Here is a 26039-nt window from a genome sequence, read left to right on the forward strand (position 1 = left end):
AATGGATAAGAGGAATTGAAATTTAATATTATTTATATTTTATATTAAGTATCCGATTCCTAATCTTAAAGGGACAGTTCTGTCAAAAATAGAAAATTCTGTCATCATTTACTCACAACCCAAGCTGTTTTAAAAATAAATAAATAATGCTATTAGTCACATTCCTTTTTTATTTAGATTATTTTGTTTCTCTCTCTCTCTCTCTTGTGAGGCTCAGAGAGAGAGAGGGAGTTAACCATTGTGTGGCTCTTAAGCCAAAATGGATGCAGAATTATTTACTATACTCTCATATGTGTAGTATTAACACGTTATAAACAATCATGGTTTTTAATATCACGGTTATTGCCCATACCGGTATATTGCAACACCCCTTGTCTGTCAGAGTGTTTTGTCTTACAACCTCAGCAGAGGTGTTGAGGGCCTAAACCCCATCATGACAGACAAAATCCGAATGTGATTGCCGTTGTCATTGTCAAGGATTATAGAAACAAGTCCTGTTGTCTAAAAGAACACAGAGTTCATCCACTGATGTGTTCTAACAACACACCTACAGGCAATAATGCCTTCAGGCCAGAGATAACACAACAGGGAAGAGCAAGTTGTCACCACAGTGATCGACGACACCGACTCAACGATGAAGTTCAGCTTTAGTTTTGTTGTTCATATCGACCGAGATTATGAAACAGTGCCCATTGAAGTGGTTTGTTTATGAATTCCTATAACCCACAGAGATTTATCAAGGTGGACAAGCAAAGCTTCAGTCTGGATTGGGCCATAAATCCACTTTAAGCTGTTTACTCGCGCTTGTAGTTGTTTTCACTCTTTGATTGCATAAATAGCGCTCACATTCCCACAATCCTTTGCAGCAGAAGCGTAGGAGTACATTATTCAGCGCTGCTTTTGTGTCTGGCTCTGATACTTCATGTGACAGTGAATATTGGTTGTTTAGAGATAATTGTGTTGAAGAATGCCTCGGCAAGGTGAGAAATTATTTCATCATCTCTGTCAGTACTACACAAACTACGTCTGATGGTTGAGCCATGCTTCATTTCGCTGTCTTGGAGACGTCTTTATGACATCGAAGTATGGCATGAATCAATTTAATACATAAATGGGAATAACAGATGTTACATTTCAAATAGCTCTTATTTATTTTTCTCCGGTCTGATGACTTGTGCTGGGGGATTATGATCGGTAATTTTCCGATGCGCATAAATGTTTACTGACATTACAGTAAAATTGATTTTCGCTGACTTGGTGGAACAGGCCATTAAGTTAAGTTATGAGCAAAATCTAATTCTGTGAGCTAATATGCAGGCCAGAGAGAAAAGAGTTGGAAGACATGCTTCAGTTAACCGCAATCAATGAAACATCACAATTATGGGCTCTTTTTGTTTTTGTTTAGTCTTTGTTTTATGAATGCACCTGCAATGTAAATTACAAATTAAATAAATACAAAGATTTTTCTAGTAATGTGAATGTTGGGTGTTCTTGTTGAGATACTTCAACCACAAGCCAATGTTGCCAATGTTTTTCTGTATTTGTATCTAGTTTTCCCACAGTCAAGCATGATGTGTTTCTTCCTTTAAAACAGTCACTAATGCCCAACGTCAATTACAAAACTGATGAAGCGTGATCACTTTGGATTTCTTCCTCCGAATTGAGCTGACAATCATAGATGCAGAAATCTCAGAGCCTGATGGGTAATGACACGTCCCTTCCGCTATCCATCATAATGTCCCAACAGCGCCATTTGGAACCAGCCACACCTGCAATGACCTGCCAACATCCTTCCCCAGTTATCCTACGCCGTCCTATGCCAACAACATGACTCACAAACTCTTTGTAATTATACCAGCCTATGCCATCAACCCAGGCTTTTGCGCCATCACTATGGTTTTCTGTAGGCATCAGTATTGTACAGATGTAACGTCATCATCAGCATCTAGTGGTGAAGTTGCGAATTGCATCCAACAGCTCACTCCTCACCCCTCTCTTTCGAAGCATACGGTGGCTGACACAGGACTAAGATGTCATCACATTTTCTCTTCTTTGCCGAAGGAGATAACGTATTTACGAAACGCACTCTGTAGAGCAGTTTGTCCATTTAGGGCTACTGTAGAAACAACATGATGAATTCCATGCAGGGGGACCCGCGGTGTATTTAGATAGAAATAGCTCATTCTAAGATAATAAAAACATGACACTTTATTATGTAAGGTCTTTATTCACCTCTGAAGGCATAGTTATGTATATTATATTGCATTTCAGTCAATAGATCCTCCAGAAAATTACACACTGGACTTCTACGACTTTTAAAGCTTAGTAAAAGAAGATGGTGTACGAATAAGATGTTGACAAAACTTATCCAAAACCTTATTTTAATATAGAGGTGGAAAGAAATGAAATATTCCGCTTTTTGTACGTTATCAGTGTTTTTACTTCAAAAGAAATCTAACTTTACTATACAGCATTAAATCATACTTTTTACTCCACTACTTTTTATAAATAATGTCTTTTTTTACCTTTATTGTTTTAGTAGGTTAAAATTTCGTACTTTTTTCTTTTACTCAAGTATTTTACTTACCATTTTAATTGTAGCCTACCATAGAATGTAGTGAAGTAATATTTTTTTCAAGTAAAAACCCTATAATAAAGTAGGCTACAGATAAACAAATTTTAGAAGTGTATGTACTGGAGTAGAGTAAAATACTTCACTACTGTCCACCTCTGATTTAATATAGTTAAAAGTGAACAATTTTGTCCTACATTTGTCAGTGCTCTGTAATTTTTTTAATTTGACATCATTATAGCCTAGCAACATGCTAACGACAAACTTGCACATCTTTGTATATCGTCGCTGTCCTTCTGAAACCTTGGATGTCCAAATTTGTTGTTTGTACTTCTTAAATAATTAACTGTTGTGTTGTCGAAGTTGACAAGCACTTTTTTCATAATTTTTACAGGTTAAATAAACTCCTTGACAAACTTAACGGGTGACTAATAATAATGGTTTATGGCCAAAAAAATCATTATGGAGATACGAAGTTTCCCAAATACAGCAACAATATGTTGCTCAGTCCACTGAAGTAAAGGAACTTCTTAATCTTTAGTTCAAAACTAAATACATTTGAAAAAGTAAGTGAAGAGAGGAACAAAATGAGATTTTAATGCATTTCCCCCTCCATTTAACAGGTGATTTGTCATTTATTACACGGATTGATGGAAGACAAAGGAGTGATTTAAAGTAGTAAAGTTGGAAGTAAAAGTTTGGTCTTAGTTAAGAAGAAGTTAAGAAATGCAGATAAGGAAAGAAAAGTTTAATCGGAATTACTATTGATGAATTTCACCTCGCAAAACAAACTTATTGAGATAAAGCTTTATCTTCATTTGAAACTCATTATAAAGTCCTCCTGGGTCTCCCAGAAAGCTCATCAGCCCAACAGAAATTCTTGATTCTCTATGAAATACTGAGAGGGATCAATCTAGCTTAGCATTTTAACTGCACATCCCAAATCATGAAAAATTAACAATGCTAATATTTGGCGAATAGCACCTAGCTTTGGAGAATAACTGGTGTAACTTGCTGTGAATCACTGTTCTAGCTGCTAGAGAATAACAGAGGAGATTGTCAGTGATTTAGCAAGAGATCATTTATATCTTGGGACTTGTAGACCTTCCTGGGTCCTGGTTGATCGAACTGGAATACTTGATAGATTTGGGTTTTTAAAGATCGATATGGGGACTGTCGGAATGAAAAACTTTCAAACAGATTATTTTACTCTTATCAAACTTTTCAGGCCAAATACTATCACAGAGCAGAACTAAATTCAACCTACTATAGTCTAAACAATGACTCTGTGCTTTATATGGTCTGTGTTATACACGCAATGCCATATTTGATTTATTATCAATGTTCCCTATTGAAAGCACCCTATCAGAAAACAATGTTATTAGATTTATTTTATTAGCATAATGTGCCGACATTTAACATGGGTTAGAGCGAGAGGATTTGTTGCACAGTGGCACAGTGAGTATGTAGGGCTACACGATTAATCGACAATAAACCACATGCGATTTGACATTTGGATGCACTGTTTGTCAGTGAAGTACAGTTAACTGCTGCTGCATCTCAACAATATGCTCTGCGGAAGAAATACGACCACAAACGTATAAATGCCATCTTCCTATCTTTCTAAATGGCATCTATCAAAGCGTATTGAATACCAAGAGGCGAAACTCAATAGAATGTTCCACTGCAACACTCGCGCACAGTAGCAGCCCTGTGCTTTCGCCATTTTGGGGTGAAAGCGACTCAGCAGTCCTATAGCTTTTGCTGTCGCGATGGCGATATCCGCTGCTTTAAAAAAAATAATTTAAGCTTAAATCCAACCTTAATGATGACAATACATGATGACAAAACCTTTGCTCTCTAGAAACCATGTTATCAAGTATTAGCATTATAAATACTTTATTAATAGCAACTAATTAAGGACATTGGCAATGTTGAACAACAAATGGGTAGTTGACGAATAAATCGTGTGATGTAGTAAAATTTAGAAAACAATATATATAATATGACATTATTTTATATTATTAATGTTTATGTGTATAACAAAAACAGTACAAGACAGATTTTTTCTTCATTGTTTTTTTCCCTAAATTTTTGCAGTCACACCATAGGACAAATTTGCATATTAATCTGTCAAATACCCAAATTTTATTGTAAAAAGCTAATGGTTCATTATGGTATTTTAATGGATACCATTAGAATTGGGTTTCTATTGTTTTTTCAGGAGTAATGCTAGAAAATAGAAACCATTACAGAAATTCTTATGGTTACCATTATATATCATTAGCTTTTTCCATTAAAACCGTTACAAAATTTCTTTTTGTATTGTGTTTTGGTGTTTTTGGTCTAATTCCAATAGGATTTAACATTATTACCATTGATTCCATTAAATCGTTGTTTTTTCAGCATGGTTCTATAAGGTCATCATGTCTGTAGTGTTCCAGGGGACTAAAATGTACAATAATACTAATAATAGTAATAGTAAATGTGTAAAGTTGCATAAAATGAAAATACTCAATTGAAGTAGGCTAAATGGTTGGATTCCACAACTGATAACATGAAACGTATATAAGACAATACAACATTTACTGTATGTGTCAAAATTTACTGATGACTTAATTAGAGAATTTTCTATTGCGCTTTTCTCTATGTCTGTGGTATTATCCAGCTGGCATTTTCACCCCAAAATGGCGGCCCCGCGATACCGAAGCCCAAACTAGTGTCTTTTCCCCAAAAAGCACCAGAGTTTCGCCTCTTATACTTTCTTAGTTTCTATTACTGTTTCTCAAGCATTTTTTAATGATAATAAAATTTCTTAAGATTTTTAAGATACCAGTTTCTGTAATATGACATTGGAGATGTTTCTCATCTATTCTATATTTCTGTACTATATTTCACATCAATTTCTTTACGTAATGCTGTCCACTTTAATTTGATAGTTATATATTTTTTATTGATTTATTTACATAATGCTGTCCACCTAAATTTTATCCACGCATGCACGCACACACACATATATACAGTATATACATACACATATACACGCATACATTAGGTATAAAGTATTTCTCCTTTTTCAACCCAAATTAAAGTCTATCAAAGTCTATTTTGTCTCCTTGTTCGCAGCAGTTTATGTGCATGAATTGACTGCGGAGGCGGTTTATCTAATGTATTCTACAGCAGAAATAGAGAGGAGATAAGCAAATGGTCAGCACTAAACCTCTAATGGTCAATGCAACATTAGAGCTCTCCAGAGATGATCTTATATTCAATATTTTGTGGTTGTCATGGGCAACACTTATGCTGCACTAATATCTGAGCATTCAGCAATTTTGTCCGCTAGCAGTGATTTTATTATTTTTTTACCTCTGTTTTTTCTATATTTTTTCCTCTCCCATTACTAAAGGTTATAATATGTTTGTTTGTTGGCTCATTAATCATTTCAGTTTGTTGTTACCTTTGGTATAGTGGTTACCTTGTAAATTTAGTCAACATGACTCGAACTTGATCTACGATTTGAAGTTCCAGTGTGTAATTTTTTGGATGATCTATTGACAGAAATGCAATAAAATATACTGTACATATAAATATATTTGTCATCTCAGCTTCCATAGTGCTTCGAAAGGGAAGGATGGAGTTAACCATTGGTTACAATCTGCAACTTCACAGCTAGATGCTGCTATAAAATCACACAATGGTCCTTTAAAATCATAGAAACACTGCAGAAAATGCTTTGGAAAGTGCTACAGTAGTTTTTTGTGTGCCATGTAGTGTTTTACAGGAAAATAAAATCAAAGGAGCCTTTTACCCCATGAAGCCTTTTGCCCCATTGTACCCTAATACTTTGTAAAGTATATTACAGGAATGTTTTCTTTTCATGTGAGTTTGACTCTTGGTTTATGACGAATGCCATCTAATTTATCATCCCACAGTTGCTCCCACTCCCAAAGACTGTTTTATACATTATACTATATAAATGACTGTTTACAGAAGATAAATGATATCTAAATCTGTGCTGTGCAATCTGCGTGTGTGTGTGAAACCCTTCATGATGCATGTCCTTTCTTCATTGAGATGAATGTAGTGGTGACTGGCTAATGTAGCACATCAATATCCCAGACTTCACATGACAGTAGCATGTGTTCGCTTGTGAGTAAATAATATATCATTTCTCACCTCTCATCTACATCATCACACAGACTTACATTTTCATAAGAAATAATTCACAAAGAAAATAAATGTTAATTTAAGAGTGAATTGCTAATCTGTTAGCAACTGTAGTCAACACAATCGCATTACAACCTGCAACTACTGTAACTATTTTACGATATTGTATGTCTTAGTAAGATCTGCTTTTGCCTATAGAGACAATAGGTTTAGGGAGGTTAGAGAAGGGACATCATTCTTGATTTTTCTAAAATATCGTATGTTTATTTTTTTTAAGATTAAGATTGTACAAATTCTTGCTAAATTGACACCTCTTGAAATAGTTACGTATTACTGTGTGATCTGGTTGTTTGTTGCCTAAACAAAGTGCTTAAAGGGATACTGCACCCAAAGATTAATATTCTGTCATGAATTACTCAACCTCAAGTATAAATTTCTTTGTTTTGGTCAACACAAAGAAAGATATTTAGAAGAATGTTAGCAACTGAGATTTCGGGGGTGGTCAAAAAATGGTAGTCAAAGGTGCTACAGAATTGTCAGTTGCTAACATTCTTCCAAATATCTTTCTTTGTGTACAACCAAATAAAGAAATGTATACAGGTTTGGAACCACTTGAGGATGAGTAATTCATGACAGAATTTAAATTTTTGGATGGAGTATCCCTTTAAGAATTCCACCATGAGGCACCAACAGAAGACTCTGCTTTCATTACCACCAATCTGCACGGAGATCTATTCGGATAATCCACAACAAACAGTTTGAATAACTGTGACTGGGTAAATGGGAAGATAATTTATCTTTTTCAGTACTCATAGATCTGAACTAAATTATTTCATTTCTTTCACACCTTGTACTCTTTATAGGGAGAAAATGAATGTTCTGAAAAGACAGTTGTCAATGAGACTAATTTTATGTTGTCAAAGTTGACTAGTTCATTTACATACATTTACCTTACCTTACATAGCATGTAACACAATGCATAGCACAACACAACAACTTGGTTGCAATTAAGTCCTGATAACAACTAAAACCGATAACATACCATTCATAGATATTGTGAGTCATCTTGACCGGTAAAATGCCATTGTTTCGTTTTTAATGCCAGGTTTGAATTTGCAGCAAATAAGCTAATCAAATATTTATAATTCATATTTTTTTTGTCCAAATATTTACTTGTGTGCCAAGTAGCCGTGTAATAAGCGGGGTAATGCACATCAATCCACTTTGGGCCTTGATCCCTCTGTTGGGTTTATTTTGAAACTGGGGGCAGTTGCTTGAAATTTTGGAAAGCGTACATGTTTTGTATGATGCCAGTTTGAGACTCATCATCTTACCATTTAATTGATATCCTCTGAAAACGCCCACTGTTTTAAAATCATCACAGCATCACAATTTTTGCACATGCTGCTGTGCGGGTCGGCTGTATTTCAGTTCTCATTGCGTGAACAGAATTACCATATCAATTACCACATAACTCAAAGAAACATGAGAGCGAGAATAATACAAAACACAAAGAGTACACAAGATACAAAAGACGGAAAGCAAGCGATGCATATTCATCACTATTTGCATGACACACTGCAGTGCCAAATGTCATATCAATTTCAGTTTGCAAAAGATAAGAATATAACAAAGACAGGAGCAGAGACTTACATCAGCAGCTGCCTAACAGAGGCTAGATTATTACTCAAGATTTTATCGGTAATATGTATTCTTATTGACAGTTATACTTCAGTGCATTTCAACAAGAACAGATGCTCCTAAACAAGCAGGTCTGGGAGAACTGTATTTTCTGACTGTTATCATATATTCAGAATCTTACTGTCATGATTCTATCCCATCCTGTCATGCCTTTCTTGGTCTTGTGGCAGAGTCATGGCAAAGCCTTAGGTTATATGTGGAGAGAGAGATTTGACCCTTTCGGCCTTCCATATACTCTCTCTCGGTGTCCCATCTTTAAGCCCCGCCCTCTCATTCCCTCGTTAGCCTCCCCTTAGTGTTTGATCCTTGTCACCTGCCCGTCACCCTCCCTGTGTTATCATCCCTCGTTTATTCCCCTTTAAAAAGCCCTCGTGTTTATTGTCTTGTGCTTGTTCGTTGTGTATTGAAGTCGTGCTTCTGTGCTTGTTTGCGTGTTGCTATTTACCCTGCGTGTACGCCTTGCGCCTTGCCTACCCTAGTCCGTGTTTGTTAGACGTTGTGTCGATCACTTTATTTAGTTTATTTTTTGCCCCCTCGTGGGAAGTGTTTTGTTTTGAATTCTTCTTTTGTTACTGTGTCCCTAGTTCGTGTTTTGTTATGGTTTCCCCATTGTCGGTGTTTTGTTTAGTATTTAATAAATCTGTGTTAACCCCTTCACCAACGCTGCCTGCATCTGGGTTCTTCCCTCACCGATTCCTGACACTTACATTATAGAAATGGGATTTTCAGGCACTAAAATCTAATTGGATGAGCCATGTCCTACATCAAACATCAGTCTGGTGAGATAATCATGCATACTTTATTATTGTTGTTGTTGTTGTTATATTAATATTTTTATAATAATAATAATACAATAATAACATAATAATAATAACAATAATAATGATAATAAAAACAAAAAATAAAAACACACCATGTGTTTCAAGTTTATTCCTGTAATCCACCGCTGCCAGTGTTCTCACCCAAGACGCAAGGCACGACGCGCTCACTCTCACGCGCGTCCCATTCACACCTCCCCTTCTACACCTCTGTCTCTCTCTATGGGTCTCTGGAACTGCCAGTCAGCTGTGAACAAGGCTGACTTCATCCATGCGTTTGCCAGCCAGTCTGACATTCACATTCTAGGTCTTACTGAGACATGGATTAGTGCTGAAGACTCAGCCACACCCACTGCTCTCTCCACAAACTACTCCTTCTCTCACTCTCCCCGCCAATCTGGAAGAGGAGAAGGCACAGGTTTGCTTATCAACAATAATTGGAAATATTCCACACTTTCTTCCCTATGCAACAACTATTCATTTGAATACCATGCTTTTAATATCACTTCTCCCACTCGGCTCAGCGTTTTTGTAGTTTATCGCCCCCCAGGTCCTCTTCACAACTTCATTGAAGAGTTAGATGTGCTGCTCTCATCATTCCCGGAGGATAGCGGCCCTCTTGTAGTCTTCGGGGACTGCAACATCCACCTAGAGAAACCCTATGCCTCTGACTTTCACACCCTCACCGCCTCGTCCGACCTCACGCGCCTCGCCACAGCCGTACTCACAGATCAGGAAACCAGCATGATCTCATCTACACCCATAACTTCACCACAGATAATTTTCAAGTCACACCTATTCCATTTCTGACCACTTCTTCATCACTTTCAACATGCTCCTCCCTACATGCACTACACCTACATCACCACCTGTTTATTTTAGACGGAACCTCCGCTCTCTCTCCACTAGCACCCTCTCTGCTAAAGTGACATCCTCTCTTCCCTCCAACTTTGCATCTCTAGATGTTGACACCGCCACCGACACCTTATGCTCAACACTTACATCCTGTCTAGATAACCTTTGTCCTCTGTCCTCCAGACCAGCTCGCGCCACCCCCTCCTGCCCTTGGCTGTCTGACATCCTCCGTGAATAACGGATTACAGCCAGGGCTGCTGAAAGGAAATGGCGCAAGACCAAGAATCCTATAAGGGACTACCAGTCACTACTCTCCTCTTTCTCTGCTAGTGTTACCACAGCTAAAACTTTTTTTTAAACTAAAATCTTTCTATACCACCAAGGTACTGGGCTTATTGCTCCCTGAACTCTCTCTAACTCGCTTTGGATAAAAGCGTCTACTAAATGTAAAAACGTAAATGTAAATAAAAGAAAGATAAATAATATAATAATAATAAATAACTATTGACAGGTATTATTAATAATAATAATATCTACAATAATAAACAAATCTGTTAACAACAACAAGAACGTTTAGTATAATAATAATAATAATAATAATAATAATAATAATAATAATAATAACTATTATTAATATAAATGTTGTTGTTGTTAACAGATATATTTTTTATTGTTAGATATTATTATTATTAGTATTATTACCACCTGTCAATAGTTATTTATTGTTATTCTATTATTTCATTTATTTTTATTGTGTAATAATTAGTATTTAATTTTGATGTGTAATTATTGCTGTATTTTACCATACAGCTGCTAGTTTTGTTAAACAATAAATCAAGGCAAGCCTTGTTACAATTGTTTAAATGTTACAAACAAAGAATAACAATATTTTTGTATAGCTGCAGCTGCATTTGTATCTTCTTAGTTAAACATCGTAGCCCAATTCGTAATGTTATAGGCTAAAGTTTGTAAATATTCGGGATGCGCGCGCATCTAGGTCGCAGAAAAACCCGGAAGAGATAGCCTTTATAACAACTAGAGAATTACACAGATACGGTATACAAAATAGTTAAGACTTACAAATGGCATATTCAGCGACAGTATTCCATAGGAAATAATACCATCATTTTTGCCATTCCTATTCTGACATTCAACAACACAGAAACACGTTTTTGAAGGAATTGCCTCCTCCGTTTCACTCATTGCTGCTTTGCTGGCAGTGACGTAACCGCGACGTCAACACCAGATTGGTCTATAAGCTTATAATAAGTATTTATAAATTGAACTGTCATGTATGATTTAGCCAAAAATGTCTGAGGTCATTTGACAAGACCCACACAAAGAATAGTGCATAAAGTAACCTGCAGTTTTATGAAGCAAACAGAGATGGCAACAGAGAGGCAAAAGTTATGGATTTCACCTATAAATTGGATATCTCTGTTTTGTTCACATTTAATGGAATGAGCCATTGTAAAATGAAACAATTGTAAAATATTTAATATAGGCTACTCTGCAATGTAATCAGTTGTCAACTTGACAGCTTAAAGTGAAGCTAATTAACTATAGTATCAAACTTGTGCAAATTGAATCAAATTATGATAACGTTATCCTAACAATGAAATATTGCCTGTGCAGAATTGCTGTCTGTGATGATTGGCAATAAGATGGTGTTATTGAGCATTCGCAATGACAGGGTTTATGAAGGCAAAATGCAGATGAGGCATGATTTGCCTGTCAGTGTCTCTTGCGGATGCATCTCTCGATGATGAAGTTTCTCTCTGTAATTTGTTTAAGATTAATGAAGCGGCTTGCATGATAATGTGCCGCTGAAACAGAAGAATCCATGAGGATAAATTATAAGAAATGCACTTATATCTCATAAACGTTCTTCATTATCTCGCAGTAAAATTGGTATTGATGAAGGCTTGCTTGGGGGTTTGAAATACACAGAGGCTGTTGTGGACTAACATTTCACGGTCAACTTTCATGATCACAACTTGTACATTGTACACATTTTACGTAGTACTGTAAACACGTTCAAAAGTGAAAAAGTTAGTAGAAAATTCGTTTTACACCTTTAAAGAAGTGTCCGCCTCCCAATTTCTTGTCTGACAGTTCCACGGCAGCAAGACAAACAGGGACACCCAGGATATCACGTGCACAGATATCTGGATGTGTTTTTTCTAGAAGAAATGATTGTGTGTGGTGACTAATTCATTACTGTAATTGGCTACAGCACGGCCGCTCCATCTCTGTTGGTCTGGATGAGAAAAGAGCTCATGCATGCTAATGTGGGTGTTTGAGAAATCACAAGATCTACAGCAACTTTTCAAGCCAAAAATACACCAAGAGCTCAGCAGAGAAAAATCTGCAGTTTTGAGTATTATGACAAAAGTTCATCTATACTCGATGTCCTGCTGGTTTTGATATTTGTTCAATGACACTTGATTTGTTTATCACCACACGTCATTTATTCTTACAACTTTCTTTTGTTGTCACCTTAGATTTTTTAAATAAAAATTGCAATATTTTCTTTTAATAAATTTGGGTTGAAGCTGATCTTTAAAAACACGTGCAAGCTAAGTACTCTAATACTCCAAATCCTCATGCATTTTGACACTTATTAAAGATCCTGATGGGTTTGCCCGGAAAGATAATTGCTTCATTTTCGGTAGAAGTTTCACTTTAATGCAGAAACTAATTGTTTCTTCACAGTTAATCTGTCGTCCCAGAAAACGTAACCGTAAATCATGATCATACAGAATTGGAATACCGGTCGGCAGTAGAGACTGGACGCGTCTGTAGATGAAGAGCGAGTCTCCCAATACTTCTGTTGCAATTAAAATCTCATTCAGGATGATGTTCTGCCTCTCAGTGACTAATAGTGTCCTCTGGCCAACCTCTGAAATGGAGAAAATGCCATTTAAGACCTATTGTAAAGGACATCCTTTCCATTTTTATTCAAATGACTTTTACAGTGACCGGTGCTGTATGAGCGGTAATTTATATCCGAGAAGGGAGAAAATGTGACGATGAAAAAGTGCAGTTTCTTTGTTATATAAATGGTCAACAAGGAGAAAACATCCATTAATGACTAATTAGGAACCAAAAAACCCAGGTATATGGACCAAACCGCACAATCTGTAAGGAATTCTATACTATTATACTTAATACTATTATTTCACGTGTCATATTGGTAATAAATTGTACAATCTTATTTGTGCATTTTATGCCAGCGATGGTTATATTAAGGGGGCTTCATTGCCGCCTTTTCTACTAAATGTATGTTTTTGTACGATTCACGTTGTTCATATACGAATTGGCCGATTTTTCAAATAGTTATACAAATCCCTGACCAAAATGATCATACAAAAGTTGTTACCAAAGTAAAGGCCCATTCACACTAAGGACAGTAACTATATCTTTACAGATGAAGTTAAAAATCACTTTCAGAGTGTTTTTCAAGATAATGAATGCTATTTAAAGCTAGACTTACAAAGAAGGTACACTTTTGAAGGTACACAAGTTAATTTTAGTAAGTATCTTAAAGTATAGGCTACTTTAAGTTTACTTGCGTATTTAGTACACTAATATCAGTTTACTAGTATACTAGCTACGTGCACTATTTTAATACAACTTTGGACTAAACTGGCCCACTTTTTAGTTTATGAAAGAATACTTAGATACTGCAAATACAAGTGACCTTATAGGTATACTGATAGTTTATTAGTTTAATTTGTGTAGCACTTTTCTTTTAGTTTATAAAAGTACACTTTGCAAAATATTCTTAGAAAACTGACAGTAGCTTTTATACAGCAAGTACCTGTATTAGCTGTCCCTTTAAGTATTGAAAATACTTAATTGATATATTAAGGAGATTTCAATAAAATTCTGTGTACTACAAAGATCACCTTCAGTTTAGTGTTTAATGTCATCTGCTTCCCAAAATGCTCACTTATTAGTACTGTATATTAACTTGGACATAAGGATGTAAAACGGTTTAAAAACATTCAATGGGCTACTCAAGAGTAAACACAACTACAAGCCAAGTATACTGTACTTAATACTTTTAATTTTCCATTGAAATATTGAGGACAAATATAGACGTTTCATCGGACGCACTCGTCTGGCCCGAAGTTAACTTCCGGTCTATGTTTGGTTGTAATAAAACAATTTCATATTTAATTTATCAATTAATATTTATATTTTATTGTAAATTTGGTTAAATCAAATTAACACTATTAATTATTTGCGGAGTTCTATTGAAAGTTAAGTTTTGGGCCACATATGTTGTTGCCACTGAAACAGTCTAGACCAAGTATAGTTATTATTAAGTGTACTTCGGTGTATTTAAATAAATAAGTGTAATAAGTACATTTTTCAACCGTAAACACAATATTTAATACATCCAAATATATGGAAAGGAATATATTTTGTTTTTTTTCTTCACAAAATCATGTTTATGCAATGTAGTAGGCTACGTATGTCCAATTCTCAAGTGGGTTAATAGCTGCCATTAGCCTAATGTTGTGAAACGGGGCATGCGTGAATTCCTATATCCATTTTAACTAAACTTTAGGCAATGTTTTGTTTCTGTTTAACCTATTGAAATACTGCCATCTATTGGACACTTTATAGGAGTTGTCGTCAATTTGGCTGATGTATTTTGTTCTTATAATGAAACTCATTACAAATAATGTCAGGTGGATTCATTAACGTGTTTTATAGCTAATCTGGTTCTTTAATAACCTGCTGCACTTATTTTGAAAACATAATCATTAATAAGAACCAAGTAAAAAAACAATTTGAATGGTTCCATAACCAATAACATTATTAACCATCAGCTGTTTACCATGTAAACCATAAACAAATTTGTACAAAATATGTAGTGCGTTTTGGGTCGGATTCCCATCAGGTTCCCATTAGCCAGAAAACACCCCAGCAATAAAAGCCATCACATTACCTGTAGAGGCCCACAGAGACCATTATAGTTTCCATGAAAACTACAGGGTTCCTACGCGTTGTGGTTAAGTATGGATTTTTATTTGATTGTTTTCCAGGTCTGGATTAGTATGGAAAAAAGAAAATTGAGTATGGAGAAAATTATGAGTTTCCAGACTATTGCCCTATTCGGTTTTCTCAAATATAAAATGAAGAATTTCTGATAACAAATGTATTTTTATGAAGTTTTGAGCATGTTTCGAGCGCTGCCAAAAGATCGGCACTAGACCGGTTCTGCTGTACCGTTTGCTGTTTGCGATCCCAATTTGAGCGTGCTTGACACCCGTGAACATTTAAATAATGAACCTGACTAAATGGCCCATTGTAATATCCAATAATGCAAACTACAAAATGCTGAAACGAGACAAAAACATGACTAGTTCTTCCTAAACGGCTTTGACTCAGGTGCAATTATAGGTTGTGTTGAGCCCATTAAAACAATATTATTTGCAAATATTTCAATGAATTATTGTTCTTTAATTCTCTTTCTATATTATTTTAACTATTTTTAATAAAAACCAAGTGTCTGCAACTTTTGTAATTTGATGTCTGTCTTTAGCTACACAAGAAGTCAAAGGAAAATGGCTTACATTTGTCATTCCAAACCCAAATGCTCTTGAAAGATTGATTGTATTTCAATTTGGCAATATTTGTATAAAAATATCACATTGACCATGTGTTTCCGAGGTCCAAAAACAAGTTTGTCCCAAACAAAAAATATATATATTTTCTTGAGCTACATATGTGCATTTAGGAACAATTGGAGTGCAAATTAGATAACAATAGCTAAAACCATGTCTGTCTTTTTATGTTTATCAGTGAGGTATTTCTAAAATCTTGCATATGGCCCGGATTGAATGTCGTGAAATTTCAGAAGTCAATGGACTTGAATTCTCTTTTCATGTTCATTAATGAATTCTATTTCACCAATCCTTCTGTTGCTGTGGGTTGAAGGTTTACAGTTATTTAATTTTGACAAATTATTAACATGGCACTAAATTCCGATAAAATGTTGTGCATTGAACATGTCTTTGTTTGGTGTTCATTCATTTGTATGAGGTATAGCTACAATAGTCCACTGATTATTTGGCAAAATATTATAATCATATACATGTGAACAGTTATATTTTTAAAACCACGACTTTTTGCAGATGTTAAATATGGTCTGAAAAATCTTCAGGGAAGTCTGTGTGTTTGAGTCTGGAAAAGTGTGGAATTTCGAAATGGAAAATGTGTAGGAACCCTGAAACTAATACAATTCCCATTATAAACAATAAATCCATTAGGTTTTCTGTGATGGTTTCTGTGTTTTTTAGAAGGAAACTCACTTGGACACTTAATGACGTTCGTTCGCGTATTTAAAGTTAGTTTCAACTTTGTGATATTAGCAGCAAATGACTAAGTCTGACATTGTGGGGACGAATCTTTTGGGGGCTCCATTTGCAGGCTAATGTTGCAGAGAGGATGATGTGCGCACATGCCAGAGGAGACAGATGGAGGCTCGACCATTGATTTCCAATGATTAGCATTAGGAAGCGGAGTCGCTCTTGATCACTGCCTGGCAACCATGAACATGTCCATTGAGTTTTAATTAACTCAAAATGAGATGCATTTCATTAACATTTAAAAATAGACGTCAGGAGGTTGGTTGAGTCTGAAAAGAGCGATTCAAAACTCCACGGCGAAGATTATCAACTGCTTTATATTTAGTGTGCTAGTGTGGGGAAGACAATTTCCCTAGACGGGAGTATTTATCTTATGTCTTGGTTCCACATAATGACAACAACATTTATGATTAAAAACAATATTTTTATAGTTGCATTTAGAGAGGATAAATTAGAGACTAACGTTTACACATGGAATATCTTTTATTGAAGAAAAGATGCATAAGAACATATACGGTGTATATTCAGAATTCATATACCTCTTCAAATTTCAATAAAATAAAATATAATATAAAATACAATATACTATAAAATAATATAAAATAAAGTATAAAATAAAGTCATTAGTTTAAGGAATTTTATTATGGAGCAAAGTCTCAAATGTTATGTTTTCAACAATGATGGTAAAAGAGATGCTAAAGTTTTACATTGCAGCTTTGAGAGAAATAACGTAGCATTAAACTCTACAGGGACCCATACTGAATGAATCTATCAGGGCAGACAGCATATCAAGACACAACATTAAATAAACTTTGATTTAACCTTCAAATAGTCCTTTCTTACATATACGACAGTAATTTGACATCATAAGAGCCATCGACCTGAAATTGGAACAGAATAAAGAAAAATGTGTTGATTCTGTACTAAATGAAGACGTGATGCTAAAGGTTGATAACATTAATAATACTCACGTCAAAGCGTCCAATGGAAGCTGCGTTCTGGCTCGCCTGCATGATCTCGGTGAGCGCCCACATCTGCTGAATACTGGAGGAAACCGTTTCTGGGTCCGGAAGCCCCTGACACACAACCCAAATCATAAGACAATACTAGTTACAACTTTGTCCTGTTAGAGGAATCCGCTCTCATTCACCCACCCTCAGATCGTTCCAACCCTGAAGCATCTTTTTCTATGTGAAACACAAATTTGGACTGTGTGTGTATAAAAATAAAATAAAGCACAATTTACTCAACAAAAAAAAACGTATCGCATGGCTTTAAAAGAAATGAAATGCATACTATAAACCGTATGCGATGCTTAGGCTATAATATGCCCTCCTCAAGATAGATGATCTAAACCATTTTTGTTGTACATGTACATTTTGGAATAGTAATTTTTTTATTGATTATTCATTTATTTTTATTGAATTTATTTTGGGGATTAAATTCTTCAGATGATAATATGTGTAGGCTAGTTAAAATCGTTTGGGTTCTGTTGCAGATTCAGTTTTGAGCAGCAGATGGCAGTAGAGCTCTGCTATAGAGATATAAATGAACAGCCAACTTTTACAATCTATGAGATTTACAGTGTTGTCTAATACAATGAAAAGAGATGCCACATCAGGAAATATGTCCATTATCATGGCATTTAAAGCTCTTTTATTCTTTGTGAGAAGAGTCCTATTGTTAAAGACTGAGATTTTAATCAGTACATCACCAGCAGCAGTGTGTCAACGTAACTAGAAGTTAACTTTAATGTAATCCTGACAAAGACTTGTACGTTTAATGCCTTCACAATGCTTTAGGGAATGAAGGCTTTGTGTACTTGGAATACTTAAAAATCTATCCTGCCAGTCAAAAGTTTGCACACACATGACTTTAATCTCTTTTTAAAACCCATTTGAATTAAAGGACTATATATGCTTAGATGCGTTAAATGTGTTTTGCAACGTTTCTCTGTACCTACATGCATTACAGGACAAAGAAACATTTACATTTTATCATTAAAAAACTAGTTAGACCCGATATCATTTGTGAACTATTCCTTTAAACCTACATTTCTGTTCTATACTTCACAGGTCACTTTGTATTTGTAGAAGCTTGAAAATCCATTCACACGGTCGCAATGCTTTATGCTGGATGTATTCTACTATATATACTATATACTGTAGATACAAAACTAATTATGAATTGTGATTAGTTCCTGTGCTTTTCAGGTGGTAAACTGTTTTAACAAACAACACGCTCATAAATAAAGCTATAGAGAAGAGCTAGAGACACTTTGAAACCGTCCATCAAACAAGCATCTTACATTTTCTAATGCAAATGACAGATAAATGAGAACTGGGACATTACAACAATGCACAGTGATTGAAAAACGACAACCCACAGGATTCATACATTTCCGTAATTATCAATTCAGTTTGTTATTTAGGCCACAGCTTTAACCCATTTAATCACACATTTTTCCCAGACATGGAGATATCCAAATGATGTGTCATTAGTAACCTTTTGAAATATCAATAATTAGAGTTTTATACATGAAACGCTTTATGGTCACTATTGTGATCAGAGCTGCATACATGCATTGAAACTAGAAAGACGCTTGTTTGTAAATGAAAGGTTTTTAGCAGTCTTTAAAAAGCAGCATGTTATAACAAGTTATTCAATATTCATTGGATGATGTCGTATACATTATACAACACTATTTAAGATGCAGAATGCTTACCTTCAAATCGAGAGATGTCTCTACAGGCGTGAGAGTGGATAACCAGGCAGGAACATCCCATTCTGTGTCCTGAGGACACCAAAATAAGAAGTTACAAAGCTGTATAACAGATGTTAAGTAAGGAATCACTCAAGTGGTTGATAGAGAGACGTAAACTATAGCGTTTTGGGGGCCTGAAAACGCAAACGTTTATTTTTTTATTATCTCCGTATATACTACAAAAACGCATGTTTGTAAAATTTTGTGTAATTGATGACGTCATGCTCATTTCTGTGTTTCTTTACACAGTGACATCACCAACTACTGCCTAGCATGCATAATACATCACTTGTAGTTTGTGTAAATAGGAGTAATTTTTGCAACATTTATGTGTGTGCAAAACAAAAACTACATTTTTTGTTTATCGTATATGTTTTGTTGTGTAAATGTACCCTAAAACATTGTTTAAAATCAAACTGAAAACAAACAAAAAAAACATGACAAACACAAAACAAGAAAAAAATGGGATGAAAAAAATAAATAAACAAGTCAAACACAACAAAATTTAGATAAACACAAAACATCAAAAATGGGGTGAAATAAATAAATAAATGCAAACAAAAACAATTAAAAAACAAGATGAAAACAAAAAAAATAAAAACAGGATGAAAATAAAACAAAAATAAATAAATGAACAAGTCAAGCACAAACAAAAATAATAATAATAAAAAAACGAGATAAACACAAAACAAACAAAAAGCAGGATGAAAATTAAAAAATTAATTAAACACAAATAAAAGCAATAAAAAAGTATAAAATAAAACAAAAAATAAAGAAATCAAACAAGAACAAAAAAAACGAGATGAAAACACAAAACAATAGAAAAAGATACACAAATTAATATCTGACAAAAAATAAAAACAACCAAAAAAACCAAACTGTCATTGTCGTGCTCGAATTCACAAAAAAATTTTTAATTACAGTATCATTTGCATAAGCCTGGTTTTAATATGTAAGGAGTAACTATATATATATATATATACACATATATATATACATATACATATATACATATATATACATATATATATACACTCACCTAAAGGATTATTAGGAACACCTGTTCAATTTCTCATTAATGCAATTATCTAATCAACCAATCACATGGCAGTTGCTTCAATGCATTTAGGGGTGTGGTCCTGGTCAAGACAATCTCCTGAACTCCAAACTGAATGTCAGAATGGGAAAGAAAGGTGATTTAAGCAATTTTGAGCGTGGCATGGTTGTTGGTGCCAGACGGGCCGGTCTGAGTATTTCACAATCTGCTCAGTTACTGGGATTTTCACGCACAACCATTTCTAGGGTTTACAAAGAATGGTGTGAAAAGGGAAAAACATCCAGTATGCGGCAGTCCTGTGGGCGAAAATGCCTTGTTGATGCTAGAGGTCAGAGGAGAATGGGCCGACTGATTCAAGCTGATAGAAGAGCAACTTTGACTGAAATAACCACTCGTTACAACCGAGGTATGCAGCAAAGCATTTGTGAAGCCACAACACGCACAACCTTGAGGCAGATGGGCTACAACAGCAGAAGACCCCACCGGGTACCACTCATCTCCACTACAAATAGGAAAAAGAGGCTACAATTTGCACGAGCTCACCAAAATTGGACAGTTGAAGACTGGAAAAATGTTGCCTGGTCTGATGAGTCTCGATTTCTGTTGAGACATTCAAATGGTAGAGTCAGAATTTGGCGTAAACAGAATGAGAACATGGATCCATCATGCCTTGTTACCACTGTGCAGGCTGGTGGTGGTGGTGTAATGGTGTGGGGGATGTTTTCTTGGCACACTTTAGGCCCCTTAGTGCCAATTGGGCATCGTTTAAATGCCACGGCCTACCTGAGCATTGTTTCTGACCATGTCCATCCCTTTATGACCACCATGTACCCATCCTCTAATGGCTACTTCCAGCAGGATAATGCACCATGTCACAAAGCTCGAATCATTTCAAATTGGTTTCTTGAACATGACAATGAGTTCACTGTACTAGAATGGCCCCCACAGTCACCAGATCTCAACCCGATAGAACATCTTTGGGATGTGGTGGAACGGGAGCTTCGTGCCCTGGATGTGCATCCCACAAATCTCCATCAACTGCAAGATGCTATCCTATCAATATGGGCCAACATTTCTAAAGAATGCTTTCAGCACCTTGTTGAATCAATGCCACGTAGAATTAAGGCAGTTCTGAAGGCGAAAGGGGGTCAAACACCGTATTAGTATGGTGTTCCTAATAATCCTTTAGGTGAGTGTATATATACATATACACATATATATACATACATATATATGTATATGTATATATGTACATATATATTTTTAATTATACTTAATCAATTTTATCCATTTGCAATGCATTCATATCTGAGCAAAAATAACAAGAATTTCCACACACACACCTCTTTAACACATGGATAAATGTTAATCTCCTCAATGTTAAAACTAAGCCATTCTGAAGAGGGCTGTCGAAGGATGAGTCGAACTGTCATCACATTATCAGGTTTGGCCGACATCTGAAAACCCCAAAATACAGAACAAAAGATTTCAGCAAGCCGTCACACAATTTGAAAGAAAATCTGGGTCTTTTATATATAGCTTTCAAAGAAATGAAATGGAACGTCGTTCCGAATGAATGTTAGACGGATACACTAAAGACGTCTGTTTCTTAATTAACAATGGGAAAAGAAAAAGTGACAAACAAAGCCATAATTTCACAAGCGTCATCCAGAAATAACATTCATTGTTCAATCATTGATCGTTCCCCTCGAAAACTGCCGGATTTGCGAAACAAAACTTGACTTCTTGAGTTTTGATGTTTGTGAAGTATGTAAGCAAAACCCACATCAAAGTTTCTTTCTAATTCAGCTGTCAGTGGTGATCCCCGAGGGACGGTTTCTACGCATTCATTTCTCCGAGCTTGCTCATGTCAAAAGATCTGCTCTGCAAAATGATTATTCATCACAAATGATTATTCCAAATCATAACCTGACAACAAATATAAATAAACACATTGTTATATAACAAGCATTACAGTGTTGCAAGCAGGTCTTAGCAAAGTGGATGGCGATATCTGTTTTTATGTGCTGTTTTAGATTTTTTATCAATTGAAGACAATGAGGTTTGGCGATTGATGTTCAGAGCTCGATGTTACCCGTCCTCATTCATTTTATTATACATAAAAAAGCTGCCAACAATCTTTATAAATTCACCTTCTGTGTTCCACAGAGTAGTAGAAGTCAGAAGTCGTGTCCTTGTATTTCTAAAAACACGGAGGACAATGTCTTCAATAATTTCTTGCTTCTTAATAAAGACTTACTTATCATTGCCCTGTCTGCTGACATCAAAAACAGCTTATACAGATTACAGCAGATGGGGTGAGAGCTCTGCGGCGTCCCCCGCGAGTTCGAAGCAAATTTGGTTTGATGACACCAAATGATCAGCGAGGAACCCGTCGTCCAATCATCTCTGGGTTCACTGAAGGACACAGGTTTAATATCTACGTGTCTTTGAAATGAAGCTAAAAAGAGTCCAGGGAGCCTGATCTTAATGCATTAAAGCAGCCGTTACAGACAACTCGCAGATCAAAGACCGGGACATCAGATCCCTGGAGAGCCACAAATGGGCCAAATGGCTGTGATGACAAAAGTAATGTTTTCAGACAGCTGAGATTATGCTCGGATGGCTGAAAGATCGGTTCGTTTTTTGCTTTAATTGAAAAATTGATGATATCCCGAAGACACAAGTGCTGGTGTTGTCTCAAAGGAAATTCTTGGACGAGATTGTCAACGTTTGTGGAATGATTTCTCTTGTCTGCTTACAAAGAGCAACGGTAGGTATACAGTATCTTAAACTGTACATTTATTGGGATGAAAGCACTGGTAAACGATGACCTTGGACCCCTATGTATGACCTTAGAGGACATCTGAACTATTTTTATTATTTTGCTTTATGTCCGTTTCGAACTATGTTAACCGTGTGGTTTTACATGTTCAGAATTTTCATTTCCTTTAAACAGATGTTTCTCATGGTTGACCTTGGCCTACCTGCTGTCTGTAGATGGAGAAATAGTCATGTGATCCTGCCTCGGCGTGCGGGTTGGCCATGAGGCAGTGATTTCTCAGACAGGTGACCCATTTAACAGATCCGTCCTCCCTCTGCTGAACACGGACCGTCAGATACGCCGTGTAGTAGTTCTTGAAAGAGATTTCCTGAATCTAGACACAAGCACAGGGAAAATACAGGCGGGTTCAACCGGAGGGATTGGGGCAGACAATGCTGAAGGAAAGAAACGGTTTTCTTTTGAGTGTAGGTTGTTAACAGTACTTTAAGAAACATTTTAAGACAGTATTGTCTTGAAAGGTGGTGTTTTACGTAAAGCTGCTTTGTTTATATTCTGTAAATTTATGTGAAATACATCTGACATTCATACATGGACACACATTTGTTTAAACGGACACACGTTTGCGTATTTCATTTGGGACTCAGAAATAATGCAAAACTTCTTTTTCATTTTACGAGACAATATTTCACCTTTTTTTTAAACCCTAAAACTTTTATCTCAGACTTTCAATGTGATTTGACTCTTTGGACCCTACTGTTTGTTCATCGTATTAGTGCAGTACGCTGTTAAAGTGTTACATGCATTTTCAGAGATAAAGCTATCTGCATTGTCAGAGATACTCACATTCACGGGTTCTGCAAGGGTGATGTCTGTTATATAGACGCCTGGACGTGATAAATCAGATACAGTGTCTCCGATCTGCAGAGCGACGGGTGACTTTATAGTGCAGCTAACTGGTTCCACACTCATGATGGACCTACAGTACAAAAATGAAAATGTGTGAAAAGCATTCAAATTCTGCCAGGGATGGCTGGTATCCAAAAAGGTAGATTGATCAAATATTGAAAAATGAAAATGATTAATTCTTCGTATTGTTTCAAACCCATTTAAACCCATTTGATCCAACATTGTTGCATATTGCATAATTTTCATCTTTAATTTTGCGTCTTTATAGAATTGACACCCTTTTTATTAAAATCAGGCTTTTATAATGTACATTTTTATATAGATGCACATTTGCACATTAACTAGAAGAGCCTGGCTAAGATCCTAATAACTTTAAATTTACAGACGAATTTACAAATTTTGTTTATTTTTTATGTATTTAAAAATAATGTCTAATTCAAAAAACAATGTCTAATTATATGTTATACATGTTTTATATATATATATATATATATATATAATAAACTGTTATATGTTTATTCACTTGTTGCGTTCTTGTTTTTTTATTATTTATATTTCTCAAAATGTATAAATAGTCTACTTAAGCATTTTGTAATAATTTACTATCTGCAATACAATCTTATTTGCTTAAACAGCAAAACCATTATTTTAATATTCTTCCAAAAGCCTGGTGAGCTGCATAACAGTTAACGTTACTCATACATCATTTTTGAGCGTTCGCACGAGCGCAAGATCCCCACGGTTGCTGTCTATGTAGGTAGCTCACTCGCTTTTGAAACGCAGCCAATGAGCATCACTGCAGTACTTACTATATACAGCCGTGTGTCGTGTTCTCTGAGGTAAATTTAGCTCAGACGTGACCTTAAAAGGCGCTTTACAGCAGCAGCGCCATTGCAGTTATCTGTTGAAGCATGTAAAGCAGCTTCTTCACGGTTTTATTGCTGCAGGTCATGTTGACAGTTGCCGTGCAGCATGTCTCTTCCGGTCCGCTGTGTGACGTGCGTCTCTTAAAGGGCCAGCGTCAGTCACAACTGGTAACACTACATTACTGTGCATGTCGTGTTTCTAAAACTGTAATAATAATACTAATAACAATAATAATAATAATAACAATAATAATAATAAATGTATACATTAAACATGATTGTTCAACTAAAAGTTAATGTTTTAGTGCTAATCAGGCTTATTATACACACAATATGCAAAGAGTTTCCTTATTGGTAAGTTTTGTATAATGAGAAACTGCGGTTGATTGAAATGAATAGCTTAAAAAAGAAATCTAGCTTTTTTTCTAAAAATAAATGATATCCATACTTTTAAAAGCTTCCCTATATCTAAAATGTATTACACAAGTATAATGTTTATTATGCCCAACATCACTTACTGGAGACAATTTGCCCCAACCTTTACTTTTACATAGATAAAATATTTAAAGGATGTATTTTACAAAAATATCGTTTTTTTGCTAACAAAAATGAAAACAAATGACAACTTGAAAAAAAACGCTTGTCATGATGAAGCTAAAATCTTATATATTTGTTACACTATTATTTATGTTATATACTTTACCTGTGCCGTAAGGTGCGTTTTTATTTTATTAACTACTTTGCCCATTGACTTCTGTTGCAAAAATATGTTGCTTTCGTAATATTATTTTGGAAGAAGAAATTTACAAAATGTGACGACAAGCTATAGGCGTCCCCAGTTATTTAAATGCTAATGAATGCAATTCGGCCACATTTCACTCTGGGGCACACATGCATATACAAATGAAGAGAAAATAAACCACCCAAGTATTATATCAATGAGTTTTGTATGGATCTGAACCAGACACATATTGTTCATTTTCATGTACAATGTTGTTTTGTTTGTCACACATTATCAAAACTACTTTACTTTGTGCCACAGGCAGAGGGCAGACACGTACTTCGGCTGCAGACTCATGCATGACAGCTCTGTGCTAATGCATGTGCTGGGCCTGTGCTATATGCCACTATAATTGGCTTTAGCACTTATGGGAAATGCATT

The 26039-nt window shown here is 35.5% G+C and overlaps 1 protein-coding gene across 2 annotated transcripts; it reads right to left on the minus strand.

Annotated features, from left to right (window-relative positions):
* Window positions 1-16976: 16976 nt before the first annotated feature.
* On the minus strand, window positions 16977-25000 carry nicn1 (nicolin 1). Of its 2 annotated transcripts, XM_057325893.1 has the most exons (7): window positions 24821-25000; window positions 23949-24081; window positions 23308-23478; window positions 21664-21777; window positions 19225-19293; window positions 17471-17575; window positions 16981-17380 (listed from the first exon to the last, which is right to left on the minus strand). In XM_057325893.1, exons 2-7 carry the CDS (start codon window positions 24072-24074, stop codon window positions 17339-17341), a joined length of 627 nt encoding a protein of 208 aa, XP_057181876.1. In that variant the 5' UTR covers window positions 24075-24081; window positions 24821-25000; the 3' UTR covers window positions 16981-17338. The 2 variants fall into 2 exon arrangements, with proteins under 2 accessions (XP_057181877.1, XP_057181876.1); XM_057325894.1 differs by lacking the exon at window positions 21664-21777 and having other exon boundaries at window positions 16977-17380.
* Between the last annotated feature and the right edge of the window lie 1039 nt (window positions 25001-26039).

Source organism: Triplophysa rosa, linkage group LG25 (assembly GCF_024868665.1).
Source record: "Triplophysa rosa linkage group LG25, Trosa_1v2, whole genome shotgun sequence".
NCBI lineage: Eukaryota > Metazoa > Chordata > Actinopteri > Cypriniformes > Nemacheilidae > Triplophysa > Triplophysa rosa.

What these genes read in the sequence shown, in the direction of transcription:
- nicn1 (XM_057325893.1), bottom strand. Translation starts at nt 24,074, where the DNA reads ATGAGTGTGGAACCAGTTAGCTGCACTATAAAGTCACCCGTCGCTCTG. An exon ending in AGACATCTCTCGATTTGAAG is followed by an intron (nt 17,576 to 19,224) that starts GTAAGCATTCTG and finishes GTTGTGTGTCAG; the next exon opens with GGGCTTCCGGACCCAGAAAC. An exon ending in CTTCCATTGGACGCTTTGAC is followed by an intron (nt 17,381 to 17,470) that starts GTGAGTATTATT and finishes TTCCAATTTCAG; the next exon opens with GTCGATGGCTCTTATGATGT.